Source organism: Ostrea edulis, chromosome 10, assembly GCF_947568905.1.
Source record: "Ostrea edulis chromosome 10, xbOstEdul1.1, whole genome shotgun sequence".
Lineage (NCBI taxonomy): Eukaryota > Metazoa > Mollusca > Bivalvia > Ostreida > Ostreidae > Ostrea > Ostrea edulis.
In genome coordinates, this window is record NC_079173.1 from 14,872,865 (window position 1) to 14,890,663 (window position 17,799).

General features: G+C 36.6%; 1 protein-coding gene across 1 annotated transcript in view; it reads right to left on the reverse strand.

Annotated features, from left to right (window-relative positions):
• Positions 1 to 17,799, reverse strand: part of LOC125666394 (atrial natriuretic peptide receptor 1-like) — a 43,216-nt gene that overhangs the window by 1,201 nt on the left and 24,216 nt on the right. The window contains exons 6-17 of the mRNA XM_048899563.2: positions 16,653 to 16,721; positions 13,317 to 13,394; positions 12,127 to 12,234; positions 11,488 to 11,559; positions 11,067 to 11,214; positions 9,342 to 9,503; positions 8,898 to 9,066; positions 8,196 to 8,345; positions 5,697 to 5,820; positions 4,306 to 4,374; positions 4,029 to 4,203; positions 2,200 to 2,298 (exon numbers count right to left, since the gene is read on the reverse strand). Of these exons, the coding sequence (XP_048755520.2) occupies positions 2,200 to 2,298; positions 4,029 to 4,203; positions 4,306 to 4,374; positions 5,697 to 5,820; positions 8,196 to 8,345; positions 8,898 to 9,066; positions 9,342 to 9,503; positions 11,067 to 11,214; positions 11,488 to 11,559; positions 12,127 to 12,234; positions 13,317 to 13,394; positions 16,653 to 16,721 (1,423 nt within the window). The remainder of the gene's footprint in view (positions 1 to 2,199; positions 2,299 to 4,028; positions 4,204 to 4,305; positions 4,375 to 5,696; positions 5,821 to 8,195; positions 8,346 to 8,897; positions 9,067 to 9,341; positions 9,504 to 11,066; positions 11,215 to 11,487; positions 11,560 to 12,126; positions 12,235 to 13,316; positions 13,395 to 16,652; positions 16,722 to 17,799) is intronic.

The window sequence follows — 17,799 nt, forward strand, 5'->3', positions numbered from 1 at the left end:
TAAATGAAACATCCAATGCACCCTTTGACCTTAATAACGCTCCATATTTGGTAATCATTACGCAGACAATTGTTACTAAATAACCGGATCGAATTACTTTGCAACACGCATTCATTTCCTGTCTATGATGAAAGTAATGTCAATTTCAAAAGAAATATAAGAGAAAGGATTCGGTGAATGTAAATAAAAGTTGATCAACGAAGATAAATGATTGGCTATATGTATCACGTAATTTGCATCGTCCTCCTAAAATGATATATTTGGATCAGTAATACCATCTTCACACTCACGGATTTTTCTTACGAGTCCTTACGGATCTCTGATTCGTAGTCAATCGCAAGCATTCGTAAATCACTCGTCGGTATTCGTTAATAACACGTCACAACTCGCACACACTCGTAAGGATCCGTGAAAGAATGTGCAACCTTTTTGACATGTCAAAAATTTTTCACAATTGTCCACGGATTTCATTTCCCGTAAATAACTCGTAAATAACTTGAAACAAACCGTGAGTATCGTAAACTGGTCGCAAGAACACGTACACTGCTCGTAAGAATGCACAAAACACTCGTTTAGTTTACGAATCTTTGCGGTTAGTTTACGATATGTGATGGGTAGTTTACGAGTTGTTTACGGATTATGGTGAATGCCTAAATGATAATTACGATTTCATTCACGTCGGGTTATAATCGCTTTACATATTTTTAGGAGTGATTACAAGCACTTTACGTATAGACACGATTACTTAACGAGTACATACTTAAACTCTACGATTAATTCACACCCACCGATTTACCGATCTCCGACTCGTAGTCAATTGCAAGCATTCGTAAATCACTCGTTGGTATCCGTGCCTAAATCGTAACAATCCATGTACCTTTACAGATTTGTGAAAAACGTAAGGATCCGTTAGAAAAATCCGGGAATGTGAAGGTACAATAAGGGAGAAAATGCAACGGACCAGACCAGGAATCGAACCCGAGCCCCCTGAATCTCCAATCAGGTGCTCCACCAACTGAGTTAACTGGCCAATGGCGATCGAACCCGGCTGAGCGCTACACATTTATCCTCGATCTATATAGTGACTATAGACTTAACTGTGATATAAAATGGATGTTTGTTTCTTTAAACTGAATTTAATACCGTTTTAGGTGTTAAGAATACTTGCAACAACACATTTTTTTACCTGCTTTTGGAGACTTTCAACTTTTATATTTTTTCAGCTTTTGACATTATTCTAATTTGTTTGAACGCCACCTTACTGTAGATAATTTACCAAAACGATGTACCGGGGTCATTTACCTACACGATATACCGAGATAAATCTGAAAAAAATGATATAATTGAGTTTCGATGTACCGAGATAATTTACCAACACGATGTACCGAGATAAATTATTGACTCTATGTACCGAGATAATGTACCAACTCGATGTACCAAGATAAATTACCGACTCGATGTACCGATATAATTTAGAAACACAATGTACCGAGATGATTTGTATTGAGTTCAGCCGATTCTTCACGGGAAAGTTCAGGAAATAATACACACTTCCCACATTTATGTAGCAATATTCCATTATCACCTGCATATGGTGTTTATATATCTCAACTGATTCGATATGCAAGAACTTGTTCTGGGTATAGTCAGTTTTGAAATCGAGGTAAGCTACTGACAAACAAGTTGATGGTACAGGGATTTCAACAGTCTCGATTGAAGTCAGCATTTCGCAAATTCTATGGTCGTTATAACGATCTAGTTCGTCAATACAACCTCGCATTGGGTCAAATGCTGTCTGGCGTGTTTCATACCGATTGTTAAGCCGTTCTTGGCACACTGATTTTGACTGCGGATAACTCCGTTTACCTGATCAGGATATGGGGCTCACGGCGGGTGTGACCGGTCAACAGGGGATGCTTACTCCTCCTAGGCACCTGATCCAACCTCTGGTGTGTCCAGGGGTCCGTGTTTGCCCAACTATCTATTTTGTATTGCTTGTAGGAGTTATGAGATTGATCACTGTTCGTTATCTTCACCTTACATAAACACCATGAATTTCTTCAACTGACTTTACTTTCTTTCGTTGGTTTACATGTTTTGTATATTTATTCATGTTTGGTACAGATACACTTGAAACACAGAGAACTTTCATTTGATTGTAACAAATCTTTAATTACAAAACACGAATCATTTTCTTACCCTGTCCGTTCGACTCCATCCGTGACGCTGTATTCACTGTGTCACCAAACAGACAGTACCGTGGCATCTTACGACCAACCACGCCGGCGCAAACTGATCCTGAAAAATATATATTCAATTATACTTTCAAAAATACTGACGGTACATTGGTATTAGTATATTCCTATAACGCATCATTTACTGGTAGGGAAGGAAGTTTTCTAATTGACATGTTTTCTTCATGGAGAGTATACAGTTGATTGTTATTTATTAGTAAGAAACGTTTACACATTCTTTTATAGTCCGGGATAATGACTCGCGAGGGCTACATATCCATAAAATCTAAGTCATTACAAAAACGATAAAATAATTTAACGACATGTATTTATCATTTTTGCAAGTAAATAAACGGTTAGAGAAGTTGCGGTGCACGATCTTTCTTCATTTTAAGCCGAATATATATTTAATCCCTACTTCTAAGAAGAGTTACAATAATTACTTAATCTTTGTAGTTCTTGATGATACAAGGTATGAAAAGATTGGTACAAAGTCGTCACATGATCCGGGCTACAATATATCCCCAGTATCTCTTGCTTGTCGTAAGAGGCGACTAAATGGGACGGTTCTTCGGATGAGACCGCAAAAACCGAGGTCCCGTGTCACAGCAGGTATGGCACGAGAAAGGTCCCTCCCTGCTGAAAGGCCATAAGCGCCGAGCATAGGCCTAAATTTTGCAGCACTTCACCGGCATTGGTGACGTCTCCATATGAGTGAAATATTCTCGATTGGGACGTTAAACAATATTCAATGTTTGAGAATTATAATTTTAGAGATGGAGAATGTCTAAATCTACACCCATTGCGACACCTATTTAGACTTGCGAGGGCTACATATCCTTAAAATCTAAGTCATCACACAAACGATACAAGACTTTTACGGCATTTATTTATCATTTAAACGTTCAACAATATCCCATCTTTGAGAATTATAATTTTAGAGATGGAGAACGACTAAGTATACACCCATCCCGGCGCCTATTTAAGAAGAAACAGAAGAAAATCAAACATCGTTTCCCAGACTAGCATCACAAAAGGTCCCTACTCTGTGGCATCATTTATATTATCATTATACATATATCTAGATGACCCTGACATTGATTTGTAACTCATTAATATCAGTTAAAATGTTACCTATTACATCATTCTTTTGTTCGAACACTCCATTATTTTTCAGGAATGGAGTGTTCGGAAAGTAGGTCAACCTTTATACAAGTAGATATAAATGCATGCAACAAAAGAATGAAAAACGTAAGACATGATTAAAATGCACAAAGTTTAGTTGTAGCAAGGGGCCCAGCAAAGGTGGAATTTAAGTGGGTCAATGTACTCGTATCACTCCATTCCTTAAAAGCAATGGACCTCGGCCCCTTCAGGGCCTCGGTCCATTACTTTTATGGAATGGAGCAATACTTGTACATTAACCCTTACGTAATGTATCAATTTTCAATTCAATAGTTTCAGGTATAGTCCTCCAAAAATAAGTAAGTCCACATTTCTTTCAAAAATTGCTCGAAAAGTCCACACTCAAAGTCTGTAATCCATTGATATAAGTCGATATATAAATTTTCAATTCGGTATCTGCAGTAAAAGAAAACTCCTGAGAAGTGTTTGCACGGAAACATGAAAAATACCTACAAAGGCTGATCACTAAAGAAACGTTGCCTATTACAGGTCCTATAACCCACCCGATAATCAACCTTCTTGCATGAGATTAAACAATTTAGATGTATATGTTTGTATGGAAATGAAATAAAAATATATCTGTTAGATGCTCCTATGTCGTGAATGTACCAGAATGGATCCCGATCCGCGTGGACAGACGCGTGTTTGGTTTGTGTCTAATTTTGAAAACATTCACTTCCTGTAGAATAGAGCATGACATCTTTGCTATCTCTACAACATGTTGATCTCCATTCCTCACAGGCAGACCAGAAACAACCATGTATGCATCGCCAATAGTCTCAACCTACAACATTAACTGATATATTTATTGTAGAAGCAGTGTATCGTAATAAAAAGATCATAACGGATCGATATACATCTAACATAACATGTTCTCAGATATTACCTTGTAGACATCAAAATTGTCGATGATTTTGTCGAAGCTCGTGTAAAGGTCATTCAACAGGTCAACAATCTACAAAATGTTCAAAAATATATTATTATATATTGCGAATTACACCATTTGTTTTCTTCATACACTCATCAAGTTGATCTAATGATTCTGAATCATTATTTCCTTAACCTTTTATAGAAAACTTGTTTGTATAATTGTACATATAGATTTAAGGACAAGGGAAGGTGAAGACAATGAACAATTATCAATCTCACAACCCCTTCAACGAATACAAAGTAAAAAGGTGGACAATCACGGAACCGTAGATTTAACAGAGATGGGATCAGGTGCCTGGGTGGAGCAAGTATTCCATGCCGACCCTCCGTGAGCCCTATGCCTTGATCAGGTAAACGGAGTAATCCGTAGCTAAACCAGTGTGCCAAGAACGGGCTAACAATCAGTTTGAAAATTGTCAGACAGTATTTGACCCAATGCTAGATTGTATTGGCAAATCAGATCATCGTAACAACCATACAATTTGCGAAATACTGATTTTAAACGATACTATTGAAACCCCTGTAACATCAATTTGCTTGTCAATAGGCTGCTTCTATTTAAAAAAAACTTATCCTATGCAGAACCATCTCTTGTTTATCGACTCAGTTGAAATAATTCAGATGCTGACAAATCTCACTACCCGACGCCAAGGGCACATTGGTTCCTGGTCAGGCAACTTAATATCTAATAACTACTTGTCCGTGGGCAAGTGACTTAAAGAATCCAAATAGATAAAAATAAAACATAAAATAAAAAAAATCGGACGCGGGCTGAAATCGTAAATCATCGTATGAGTTATCTTCCGTCATATACATGTATTTAACTGGTAAAATATGTGAACGAGTTTAATCTATGTCGTTGTGGGTATTGAAAGAATATATTTCACGTATGGTTCCCAAGCAAACACAAAACAATATTATCTTTCTCGAATGATTAATTAGAAATTACAGCATTGCGTTCAAGCAAGTCGTGTGTCCGACAAATGCATTTAACATTTGACACTTATATGCTACAAAGAGTGATTGGAAAATGGTAGAACAAGTACAAGGAACATTACACCGACATACTATCATACTTTTTGTATTATTGTTTGAGAATCATTACAGTAGCTAAAATCCAAATGTCCATGGGGTGTCCCGTACCAAGGATCATACCACCTCGACACCCTAAAGATCGTTTCCCTGATTTTCGAAAAAAAGAGAGTAGGCTTACTGAGGGCCGTCAGGGACACTCAAACACTCACAACCAAACATATTTCAATTAGCTAACAGTCGTAAAATGGCTGAAATATTGCCAAACCGACGTAAAACAATATTCAATCAATAGCATCTAATCAAGGAAAATACCTGCATTGGGGTACTATCTGACGAAATGTCCGTAAATCCAACGATATCACTGAAATAAATCGTAACACACGTGTAAGCTTCCGGTTCCACCACTCTGCCACTCCTTAATTTGTTGACGACACTTCTGTAAAAAAGAAAGAAATCATTATGAAAAGACATAGATGCAGCGGCATTTTGTTCTATGTAAAACTTATACGGTACCAACTTTGTTCTACATAGAGTTCCTCATTGACAATATCTTCGTGGTCTTTGGTGATCAGGTCTTCCAACAGTCTGTTGGAATTCCCATGGGCACGAATTGTGCTCCTTTGTTAGCTGACCTGTTTTTATATTCATATGAAGCAGAATTTATTCAAAAACTTCTACGTGAGAAGAAAAAATCTCTCACTGTGACCTTCAATTCGACTTTTAGATATATCGATGACGTTTTGTCTATTAACAATGATAGCTTTCATTCATATGTCGATTTGATATATCCCTGTGAGCTCGAAATAAAGGACACCACAGAGTGGTCCACTTCTGCTTCATACTTAGATATTTTATTGAAAGTAGACATTAACGGCAAACTAATAACTCAACTGTATGACAAACGGGATGATTTCAGCTTCTCCATCGTCAACTTCCCACATTTATGTAGCAATATTCCATTATCACCTGCATATGGTGTTTATATATATCAACTGATTCGATATGCAAGAGGTTGTTCTGGGTATAGTCAGTTTTTAAATCGAGGTAAGCTGCTGACAAAGAAGTTGATGGTACAGGGATTTCAACAGTCTCGATTGAAGTCAGCATTTCGCAAATTCTATGGTCGTTATAACGATCTAGTTCGTCAATACAACCTCGCATTGGGTCAAATGCTGTCTGACGTGTTTCATGCCGATTGTTAGGCCGTTCTTGGCACATACAACCTCGCATTGGGTCAAATGCTGTCTGACGTGTTTCATACCGATTGTTAAGCCGTTCTTGGCACACTGATTTTGACTGCGGATAACTCCGTTTACCTGATCAGGATATGGGGCTCACGGCGGGTGTGACCGGTCAACAGGGGATGCTTACTCCTCCTAGGCACCTGATCCCACCTCTGGTGTGTCCAGGGGTCCGTGTTTGCCCAACTATCTATTTTGTATTGCTTGTAGGAGTTGTGAGATTGATCACTGTTCGTTATCTTCACCTTGCATATATATCAGACGTCCTTAGCATTCAAAGGTTTAATTATGACCTTGGTCTTCTGATTGAAATATCGAACAGTGTGATACCAATTACCTCTAAAGAACACTGAAACTAAATTCTTGAATGTTCCATTATATCAATGTCCCTATCATCTCTTCGACAAATATATGTCCAATATCTAACTTTAAGACTCATAAATGGTGTGGTATCCACAACACGTTTGTAGAGCATCATTATGATGGTTAAACTTAAAATTGGTGTATTTGGAAACTATCACCTCGTATGGTTTTCGACAAGACGAATAGAAAATAATTCCATCCCGTTGAAATTTACGCAACAGCATTTTTGATTACCTTAGTGCAATAGATTGTGCGTAGTTTTGAGTTAATTCATTCACGATTAGAGTGAAATTTGCGACAATTAATTCGATGCTAAATATTGAGTATGTTGAAAAAGCTAAGATATTATATCTTGGTGTAGCCAGCACCATTCCCTTTCACCCCCACTTGCGCATTTTTCGCATATGAAAGGTGAAAATAACGAACAGTGATCAATGTCATAACTCCTATAAGCAATGCAAAATACATAGTAGGGCAAACACGGACCCCTGGACACACCAGAGGTGAGATCAGGTGCTAAGGAGGAGTAAGTATCCCCTGTCGACCGGTCACAACCGCCGTGAGCCCTATATCCTGCTAAAAAAAACGTAGTTATCCGTAGTCAAAATCAGTGTGCCAAGAACGGCTTAACAATCTGAATGAAACACGTCAGAATGCATTTGACCCAATGCTAGGTTGTATTGACGAACTAGATTGGTATAACGACCATGTCAAATTTGACTTTCCTGAATGTTTCAATCATCATATACACTACTGGTGAAACTTATACCCTATACATCTGCTCAGTCGCACGTCCATATTAATATAGCTAACCTTAAGGGAAAGGTAAAATGGGAATTACAGCATATTAGTTATCACTGTATGAGGGGACTGCAATGCACTATTTGGGTTTTCTGGTGTGATGGTCCTTAAAAAGATATTTGATTACAGGTATACTATCATATTGAAAAGCGGAATATCCATTCACTTCAACAACCATGTTTTCGTCTACTAAAGTTATACCCGTTTGCAGAAGACACGTTTTGCCAAATTTGGTTGAAATTGATTCTTGAAAAAAAAAGACTAGAAAATGATTAAAGTTAAAGGAGATTCGATCGAACAAACTACATATTCAAACTTCGATCAGAAAAACACATCACATGTTTGTTCCGTTGAGCTACTACGTGTAAGGAGGAGAAGCTTAATACCAATTCTTACAACGCTATACCTCGGCAGAACTTGATAGAGTAGCTCCTCTGATTTCCTCTTCTCTTCTATCAGGTTCTGTGTCCTTTCTTCTACCAAGCCTTCCAGGTTATCAGCGTATTCCTCCATACGGGATAGTAGCGTATCCAGTAATTTGTCACCAGATCTATCCCTATAGAGACAACAATGAAGACGATGAAGGACATGGGACAGTAGTGTATCCATTAATTGTCAACAGATTTATCCCTATAGAGACAAAAATCAAAATGATGGACGGTATTACATTTTTAGCTCTCAACCTCTCTGGGTGAATTCAATCTACAATTCGCCCTGTCTGATCTGACATTTGTTTACTCCTCTTTGCTACGAATATCATATCTTAACTTCATTTCCAATGAAGATTTTAAAACTTCTTTACACAATGAATTCACTACACAGTAGAAACATTGCATTACATGGGACTCATTTTATATTAAATTTCGTGAATACCACTATCCCAATCAATGACAAAAACATATGTAAATCCACAATAGATGCACTGTTTCAATGTACAAAAACATATCAACTGCATTAAAAGTAAACATACTATAAAATCATTCAAACTTGACAATCCACAGTAAGTGGTGACAAGGATACCACAGTGGTGTATGAACAGACACAAGTTTAATCTCCCAGAATTTGTTGGATTAAAAATATCTCAATATACTTCAAAATTTACTTTTACCATTGCAGTTTTCTAGATTCTTTTCGTATGGCATGGAAAGTCGGTCTCAATTTAGGGTCTTCGTCCCAGCACATCTTCATCAGTCTATCTATATCGGTGTAGATTTCTACCAAGTCTAGGCGTGGGCGAAATGGCGTTTGGTTGATGTATTTCAGTTTTGTTATAACCTCTGTTTAACATATAACACGCAAACAAGTCAGAACAGGAAGCTGTAATTAATTAATTAATCACACTTATCAGGTGCCATATTTGATCGTTCCGTTTACAAAATAATTGCTATATCACAAATATTTCTGGTTCCTTTACATGTATAATTTATCATGGGAAAACTTGTAAATGAGCGTTAGGTAATTGTACCACATTTACTATTTTGGGAAGATCTTTTAGATTCTTATTAATCATTTGCACCCCCTTAACAAAATATAAGAGACCTAAAATAGATACCATCTAATGTTAAAAAGTCTCGATCATCTTCAAAAGGTCCCTTCCGAGAGAGAACTTCATACAGTATTATACCAAAGCTGTAGATGTCAGCGCACTGCATCCCGGTAATGTCGGTCTTCGTTACCGATTTTCGAAGAAGTTCAGGGGCAGCCCAGAGACACTCTAAGGAAAACAGGTGAATGAGAATCAGACCGGATACACTCCACTGTAATTGCTTTTTAAACTGGAACTTATGCATATTCCTTAACTCTTACTATTTCTGGTTATAAGCATATTCTTGGATATTTTCGCAAGGATATTGAATTGTGAATTTTGCGGTCTCTTGCAAAGAAACCACACATATAAAAAAGCTGATGTTCCATTCATTGCATGGACAATCGTGAATATCGAACAATGACCAATCTCATAACTACTACTATGAAAAATACATTATCGTATTCGGTAAACACAGATCCCTGAATAAACCAAGGATAGGGTCAAGTTACTAGGAAGAGTAACCATCCCCTTTTGACTGGTCATACTCGTCGTGAGACATATACCATAATCGGGTAAACGTAGGAATTCGTAGTCAAAATGAGTATTTTTGTTTTAGGACCGGACAAGAATGTTTCACTCATAATCATTTACTCACAGTAAGACATTGGCATCTGTAGTACCTATGGTAAGCGCTCAATGTCGTAACGGTAAGGATTCTTTAACAAGCAAACTCCTGCCACGACGAGTGACCACGTTTTTAAGGTAATATACTGAAAGTCCTTGATTTTCATATCTAAATGCGGAGCATTTGTCAAAGGATCACTTGCAACCTATGTGTACGTTTTAGGTTTGACGTGGCTATGGTTTGAGCAGGGTTCCAACTCACGGCATAGGATTTACAAAACAACCCCCCTAACTGATCTACCGCAATTGGTATCGACATATTATACAACATGCGTCACAGCGAAAAATAGGATAATTATATCAACCATAGTATTTATGAAATGCTTTAAACGACAATACTGACATCCATGTAATATGAATTTTTTCCTCAATAAGCATTTCCAATTTAAAAATCCATTATACGCAAAACATATTATCGTATATCAGATTAGTTGAGAAACATAAACACCCTACGAAAGTAATAAGAGAATATTGTTACATATGTCTGGGAATTTGACGATGGAGAATATCAAGTCACCTTGTTTGTCGTAAAGTTTTGTATAATGGCCAAAAATGACACAGGCTCTATTGTGTCTTTGATTTCGAGTTCACTGGGATATATCGAATTGACAGATGAATGAAACCGATCACTGTTGATAGTTAAAACATCGTCAATATATTTGAATATCCACGTGAAGGTCATGACAAGAGATTTTCTCTATTCGCGTAGAATGTTTGCCTGAAGTCTGCCTCATTAGAATACGAAAACAGGTCAGCTAATAATGATGGAGTCTTGGATATAGAAGAGATGGAAGCAGGTGTCGGGGAGGATTAAGCATCCCTTGTCGACCAGTCACTTATTTGGTGTATCCAGGGGTCCGTGTTTATTGAGTTGAAGGTTTTGAATAAATATGAGAACCCTCTAAAATACTGTTGCACACGTTGTGATACGCGACTGCATATCAAGAAAGGTGAAGTGATTAGAAACATCCTTCAGAACCTTTACTATATACAAAACAACACTGTAGATAACATCTCTTTTGTCATAAGCAAACGATCTAAAATATTCATTAGTGCAAGACCTACTTTCATTGCGTTCATCGATTTCAAAATCTCTCAAGGATTGTATTCCGAAATCTGTAACTTTAAGAACGAATCTGCTGTCGATGACACAGCTTCTACTGCTAAGGTGCCCGTGATACAGGATGTTAGAAGTGTGGATGTATTCCATTGCCTACATAAACAAGTAAAACTTTCATTGACATTTACAATTCGATAATATCTGTGATCGATAGTTTTACAGATATGGAAGATTTTGTGAAATCTTTTATATCGAGGTCAATGTAAAACTAGGAGAATTACACGAACAAATCTTTAATCGAGGATATTTTGCTCCAAAATATCGTGTTAATGCTTAAATACAGTATAACTAATCAAATTTTATTGGTTAATATTTTAAAAAAAATTAAGTATGTATGAAGAAGTGTTACGTGCACGGATATTTTACCTTAATTATGTCACGTATTAGGGATATTCGAAATTCCTTGTTTAAGTTGAATGACTCCTTTGTTAAAATATCCTGTAAAATACAATAATGAGAACATAGGAAGCAAGAGTTTATATGTCGCTATATGATATACATGGACCCCTGGATATACCAGAGGTGGGATCAGATGCTAAGAGGAATTAGTATTCTCTGTCCACCGGTCACGGCTTTCATAATCTCTATTTTGATCAGATAAACTGCCTGATCCGTAGCCAAATAAGTGTGCCAAGAACAGCTTAACAATTGACATGAAACAAGGATTTATATATATCATTTTCTATTCCCCTATCTGAACTTCGCTAAATAATCCAAGACATTAACTGGGTTATGGGTGTTTACAAGAAGGCACAAAGAGGTGTTCTTTTGAAATGAAGACCATCTTTCAAAGTGAAGCTAGATTGTCTTATCATATAGCAAAATCTATAGCTCATTTATCTGAAATTAGATTTTGCTAGTATGCTTCAATAATTATCGTAAAACAATTCAACCTTTGAAATGTTTTCAATTTTGTAACTGTTTATTTATAAATATGGGCTTTCCAGAGATTACCATCGCTCGCAGATAAATCTGTTTCCAACAATTATAAAGATCCAAGCTTACCCTCAAATCACCACGTGAGCAGAATTCAGTAACAGCATACATCTGATCAGAGTCGCTTTCGGTGAGTCCAATAAATTTAGCCAAGTTGGCACAATTTACATCTCTTAGCTAAAACGATACAAGCAGATGTGTTAAGTTATTGAGTTGAATTTAATGTACGATATGCATCCATTCGTTTGGAATGACACACCTCTACGTAATAACCCTGCTCAATGGCCGTAAGCGACGAGAAAAGGCCTAAATTTGAAGCCTTACGCCGTTCTTGGTGACGTCTCCATATGAGTGAAAATTTCTCGAGAGATACGTTAAGCAAGATACAATCTACATAATAACCAAACCCTACCACGGGAGAAACGAAAAGGTTTACATACAAGAGCCCACATACCTTATCAGTCACCCAGTGAAAAATATCCCTACTTGCGTGGGCTATGAAATCTAGAAAAAATTCCTGTTCTAAAAAGTTAAGCTACATTCTAATGTTCAGTAACAGTATAAAACAAGATGTGTTCTTAAAACTTTAATGCCCTCAAATGTACATACACTGATGAAAGGCCTTAAATAATAAGTGTACTAATACTGACATTAAAACATAAAAATATATGACTAATTTGGAATTATCCTAAAGTCATAACCCTGGGTTATGAAATTTACGATTTTTTGTACAACCTTTTCTGCTATTCCTAAGTACGCATCTAGATTTTATATAGTATCAGCACACGTACATTAAATACTATTTACTAAGTTTGGCCCCACCCAGGGGTCAGGACCCCTACTCTGGGCGTCATCAAATTTACAAGTTTGATAAAAGACTACTTGCTCTATCCATTTAGTTTCAATTCAGTATCATAAGCACTAAAGAAGATGTTTTTTTTAAATGTTTTACATATAAACATTTGGCCCCGCCCTGGGGTCAGAGCCCCTACCCCGGGGATCATGAAATTTACGATTTTGGTAGTGGCTTTCCTGCTCTACATCACTAAAGATTTAGGACGACGGACGACAACCACAGGTCAACTGAGTTTACTCAGCTGACCTAAAAATGGCCAAATATATACAAAAAACACTAGTACTAAAACTACTGTAAAACAACAAACGCGATTTAGATCGTTATACGGAGAGAGAGAGAGAGAGAGAGAGAGAGAGAGAGAGAGAGAGAGAGAGAGAGAGAGATTAATTGTTTATATAATTACCTGTAATAATTCCAGGAATAGAGTTCGACTGGTTGAAAATGACTTTGTCTTGATTTCGAAAAGATTAACTTTCGATCCCTGCAATGAATCTATATATGCTTAAATACTTGTGCATGCCTCGCTATCATTGTACTACAGGTATGTATCAATCCTGAAGACGCTTTATAATAATAATAATAATAATAAATTCTTTTATTTAGACAGGATAGCACAATTAGTACAAATGACTAGTTTACATTGTGGTCCTGTATAAAACATATTCACAGACAGATAAATGAGAGAATATAAAAAATAGATAACATAATATAAAATATATACATAAAATACACACACGATATCACTGGGGAAAAAATAAACATATACATTATATCTATATATCACTTATTTGAGAAATAATACTGCAAATATGCTGAATTAAAAGATGTAATAGAACCACAGCTTCTGACAGACTCGGGCAACTGATTCCATAAAATTGTGGAGGATACCTTAAAAGACCGTTTATAATATTCAGTTCGAACTTTTGTTAATATAAAATGCCACTATCGCTACTTCTTGTTGTTCTGGAACTAACTTGGCTGACAAAACTAAAAACGTTCATATATTCTGGTGTCATGTTATTAAGAACCTTAAAAGCAAGCACAAGTTTTCTATATACAAAATAATCATGAACAGGCATCCATTTAAGAACACTAAAAATATCAGCTGTAGAAGTCTCAGTTACTTCCACCTTCAATATAATTCTGGCTGCCCTTTTCTGTAACTTAAAAAGTCTGTCAATAAAACCCCTGTTTTTGGCTGAGCACCAAACTGTGCAACAATAGTTAAAATGAGGAAATATAACAGTGTTATAAATTTTCAATAATGCTGCATTTGACATAAAAGTTTGCAGACGACGTAAAATGCCTATTTTCTGTGAAAGTTTCTTGCATAAAGAATCAATGTGTACAGACCAGGTTAGACATTCATCTGTTTGTACACCAAGAAGTTTGGCCTTTTTAACAGTATCTAAAACAATAGCTCCTACTTTGATACACATTTTTCTACGCTTTGAGAGTTTTTGTGCAGTGTCAATCAACATACATTGTGTTTTCGCTAAATTCATCGTAAGTTTATTACTTTCCATCCATTTCATAGAGTTTAAAAGATCATCATGTAACCTTTGCTCAATAACATCAATAGATTGATGTGAAACATCCTGAGATGTATCATCTGCATATATAGAGATATTTGAGTGCTCTAGGCATTTAGGATAATCGTTAACAAATAAAATGAAGAACAATGGACTCAATATGGACCCCTGAGGCACTCCTATTGTAACATCTTTTTCATCTGACAAAACACCTTTCCATCTAACACATTGTGATCTTCCGCTAAGATAAGACTGAAACCATTTAAAAGAATTATGACAAATACCAAATGATGAATGCTTGTGTAACAATACCTGGTGGTTTACAGTGTCAAAGGCTTTACTAAGATCAATAAAAAGAACACCTGTTAATTTGCCACTATCTATCTTTGTCATCGCATTGCAGTCTAGGAATGGACAAGTATACCTATTCACGTTATACCGCTAAATTGTTATGGTTCGGTTTAATTTGATGCAATGTTTGGGTCCTTAAGAGGTGATAATTAACTAGCTGAATGATTAAGATATGTTGCCAAATGCAATTGAACACATGGTAGCACTATGTTGACTGAATTACACAGACAAATGTGCCTCACGTGAATTGTTTGGGAAATGTTGCCTGTATAGATGTAACTTCTTGCTAATCATCTGCTTACCTATGATATTATCTTACTTTCTACGGGATACTTTGTAGTAAAAATTCCTGGGAACTCCAAACTTTTTAATTGCTCAAAGAAATTATGTCCATGATATTAAGAAAGTTCAAAGAGCTTATGAAATACATGAAGGCAAAGATAACGAAAAGTGATGAATCTCATAATTCCTATAAGCAATACCAAATGGAGAGATCTTATTGAATCATCTATTCTATTATTCTTATGGACATCAGTGAATTCATATGTCGAGTGGGATCCGGGTTAGATATATCCTCAGTGCCCCTCGCTTGTTATAAGAGGGATTACATGGGGTGATCCGTCGGATGAGACTGCGAAACAGAGGCCCTGTGTCACAGGTGTGGTACGATATAGAGCCTCCTGCTCAAAGGCGGTTAGTGTCGATCGTCCGTGTTTGCCCAACTATCTATTTTGTATTGCTTGTAGGAGTTATGAGATTTATCACTGTTCGTTATCTTCGCTTTGCATTTGCAGCCCTTCACGGCAATTAAGACGTCTCTGTATGAGTGAAAATTTTTCGAACAGGACGCTGCACAATAAACTATATACAACCAACAAATGAAAGATATTGGTAACTTCAAAATACAAACCTAGGTTACCATACATATAGATTTCGTCTGTAAATGTAAAGCATGATGCATTGAATTTCTTAAATATTCCTATCTTGTTCGTGGTGGGATAGTTGTGACGGCGGGTGTGACCGGTCAACAGGGTATGCTTACTCCTCCTAGGCACCTGATCCCACCTCTGGTGTGTCCAGGGTCCGTGTTTGCCCAACTATCTATTTTGTATTGCTTGTAGGAGTTATGAGATTGATCACTGTTCGTTATCTTCACCTTGCATTGGTTAGTTTTGAAATACAAGTATGTCATAATAACAGACCATGTAAAAAGAAACTGTGGGTTTCGAATCTTTATTCGTATAAATTTAATCATGATATATATATATATATAAATTATTGATTGGCAGCAGGCGTATCAGGTCGACATGGGATGCTTACCCTTCCGAGGTACCTGATTCCAACGCTGGAGTGTTCAGTGGTCCGTGTTAGCCCAATCCTTAATCTGTATTTCTTCCAGGAGATTTGATATTGACCAATATATTTACCTCTTCATTTTAGAACCGAAACCTGACGATACCTATCGATTTTGTACTGATTTCAGAAACGTTGATTATGTCAAGAAAACAGACTCATATCCGATTCCCAGAATCAAATATTACTCTGACAAATTGTAATTGCAAAATTTGTCTATAGATTTGACTTGCTGATAGACTACTAGCAAGGGACAAAAACTGAAGGAGCCAAATAAATTCCCGCACTCATGACTCTCGATTGGCTGTTTAAGTACAAAATAAAGAAATACCATCTACCTTCCAGATGCTCTCCCTGTTTCATGAATTTCAAGGATATGAAGCCTACATTGATCATGCATGCATTCTTCGACACTCTGTTCAAAGCAAACCCTACAGTGAACCTAACGAAGAGTTGCTCTTGTTGGGCTACTGTTGAATATTTGTGAGGTAATGAAAACTAACCTTGTACGAAGCTACTCTAGTGTCCATTGGCCTATCGCTCAGAGTTACAGCATCCGACATGGATTTCAACTAAAATTGTAATATTTCAAATTTGGAAATTTAAGAATATTCAGCGATGAACGATTTATAATAAATATTAATGACATATGTCTTGCTGTCCTGTTTTTATACGCCCGTCTTTAGACAGGACGTATTATGGTACATCGATGTCTGTACCTCCGTCCGTCCGTCTGTCCGTCCATCCGTCCGTTCGTTCGGGGTTTTCTCTTTATAATTTCATTTCTCTTTCACATATCATGCTGAAACTTGCTGTGTAGCTTTTTTGTGGGTCACTCTAGATCATTCTACAATTTTGATCCATTTCGATCTGTTTTCCAGGAGTTTTGCTCCTTTATTTGGAAATAATTATTATATGGAACGTACATAATTTGTCCGCCCTACTCCTCCCACAGTTTTAAAGTGAGAGCCTTCTTCTTTTGTGGATAGTTTGTATGGGTATTGAAGATGTGCATGTGGGATGGATTTTTTTGTGAAAAATACAGTTTGTTGAACTTAGTCTATTTGGAAATTAATATTCTATGGAGGGTACATAATTTGTCCACCCTACTTCTGCCACAGTTTTCAAGTATCGAAGATGTGCATGTGGGATAGATTTTGATTTTCTATATTTTTTGAGAAAATTACAGGTTGTTGAACTTAGTCTATTTGGAAATTAATATTCTTTGGAGAGTATATAATTTGTCTTCCCAACTCCTCTCACAGTTTTCAAGTGAGGAACTTCTTATTTTATGGAGTATTTGTATAGGTACAGAAGATGTTCATGTGGGATGGATTTTGATTTTCGACAGGTTTTGAGAAAAGTATAGGTTGTTGAACTTAGTCTATTTGGAAATTAGTATTCTATGGAGGGTACATAATTTGTCCGCCCAACTTCTCCCACAGTTTTCAAGAGAGGACCATCTTATTTTGTAGAGTTTTCTTCCATTTGTGAAAAAAATACAGGTTGTTGGTCCATTTTGAGGAAATCTCGATTTTCAAGCTAAGACCCTTTGTTCATATGAAAATTTGTCACTGCCTCATGATGGCTGATACTACCCGAAGCAAAGTTATACAAAATATAGCACAAGAAAAACACTCTATGTAAGCA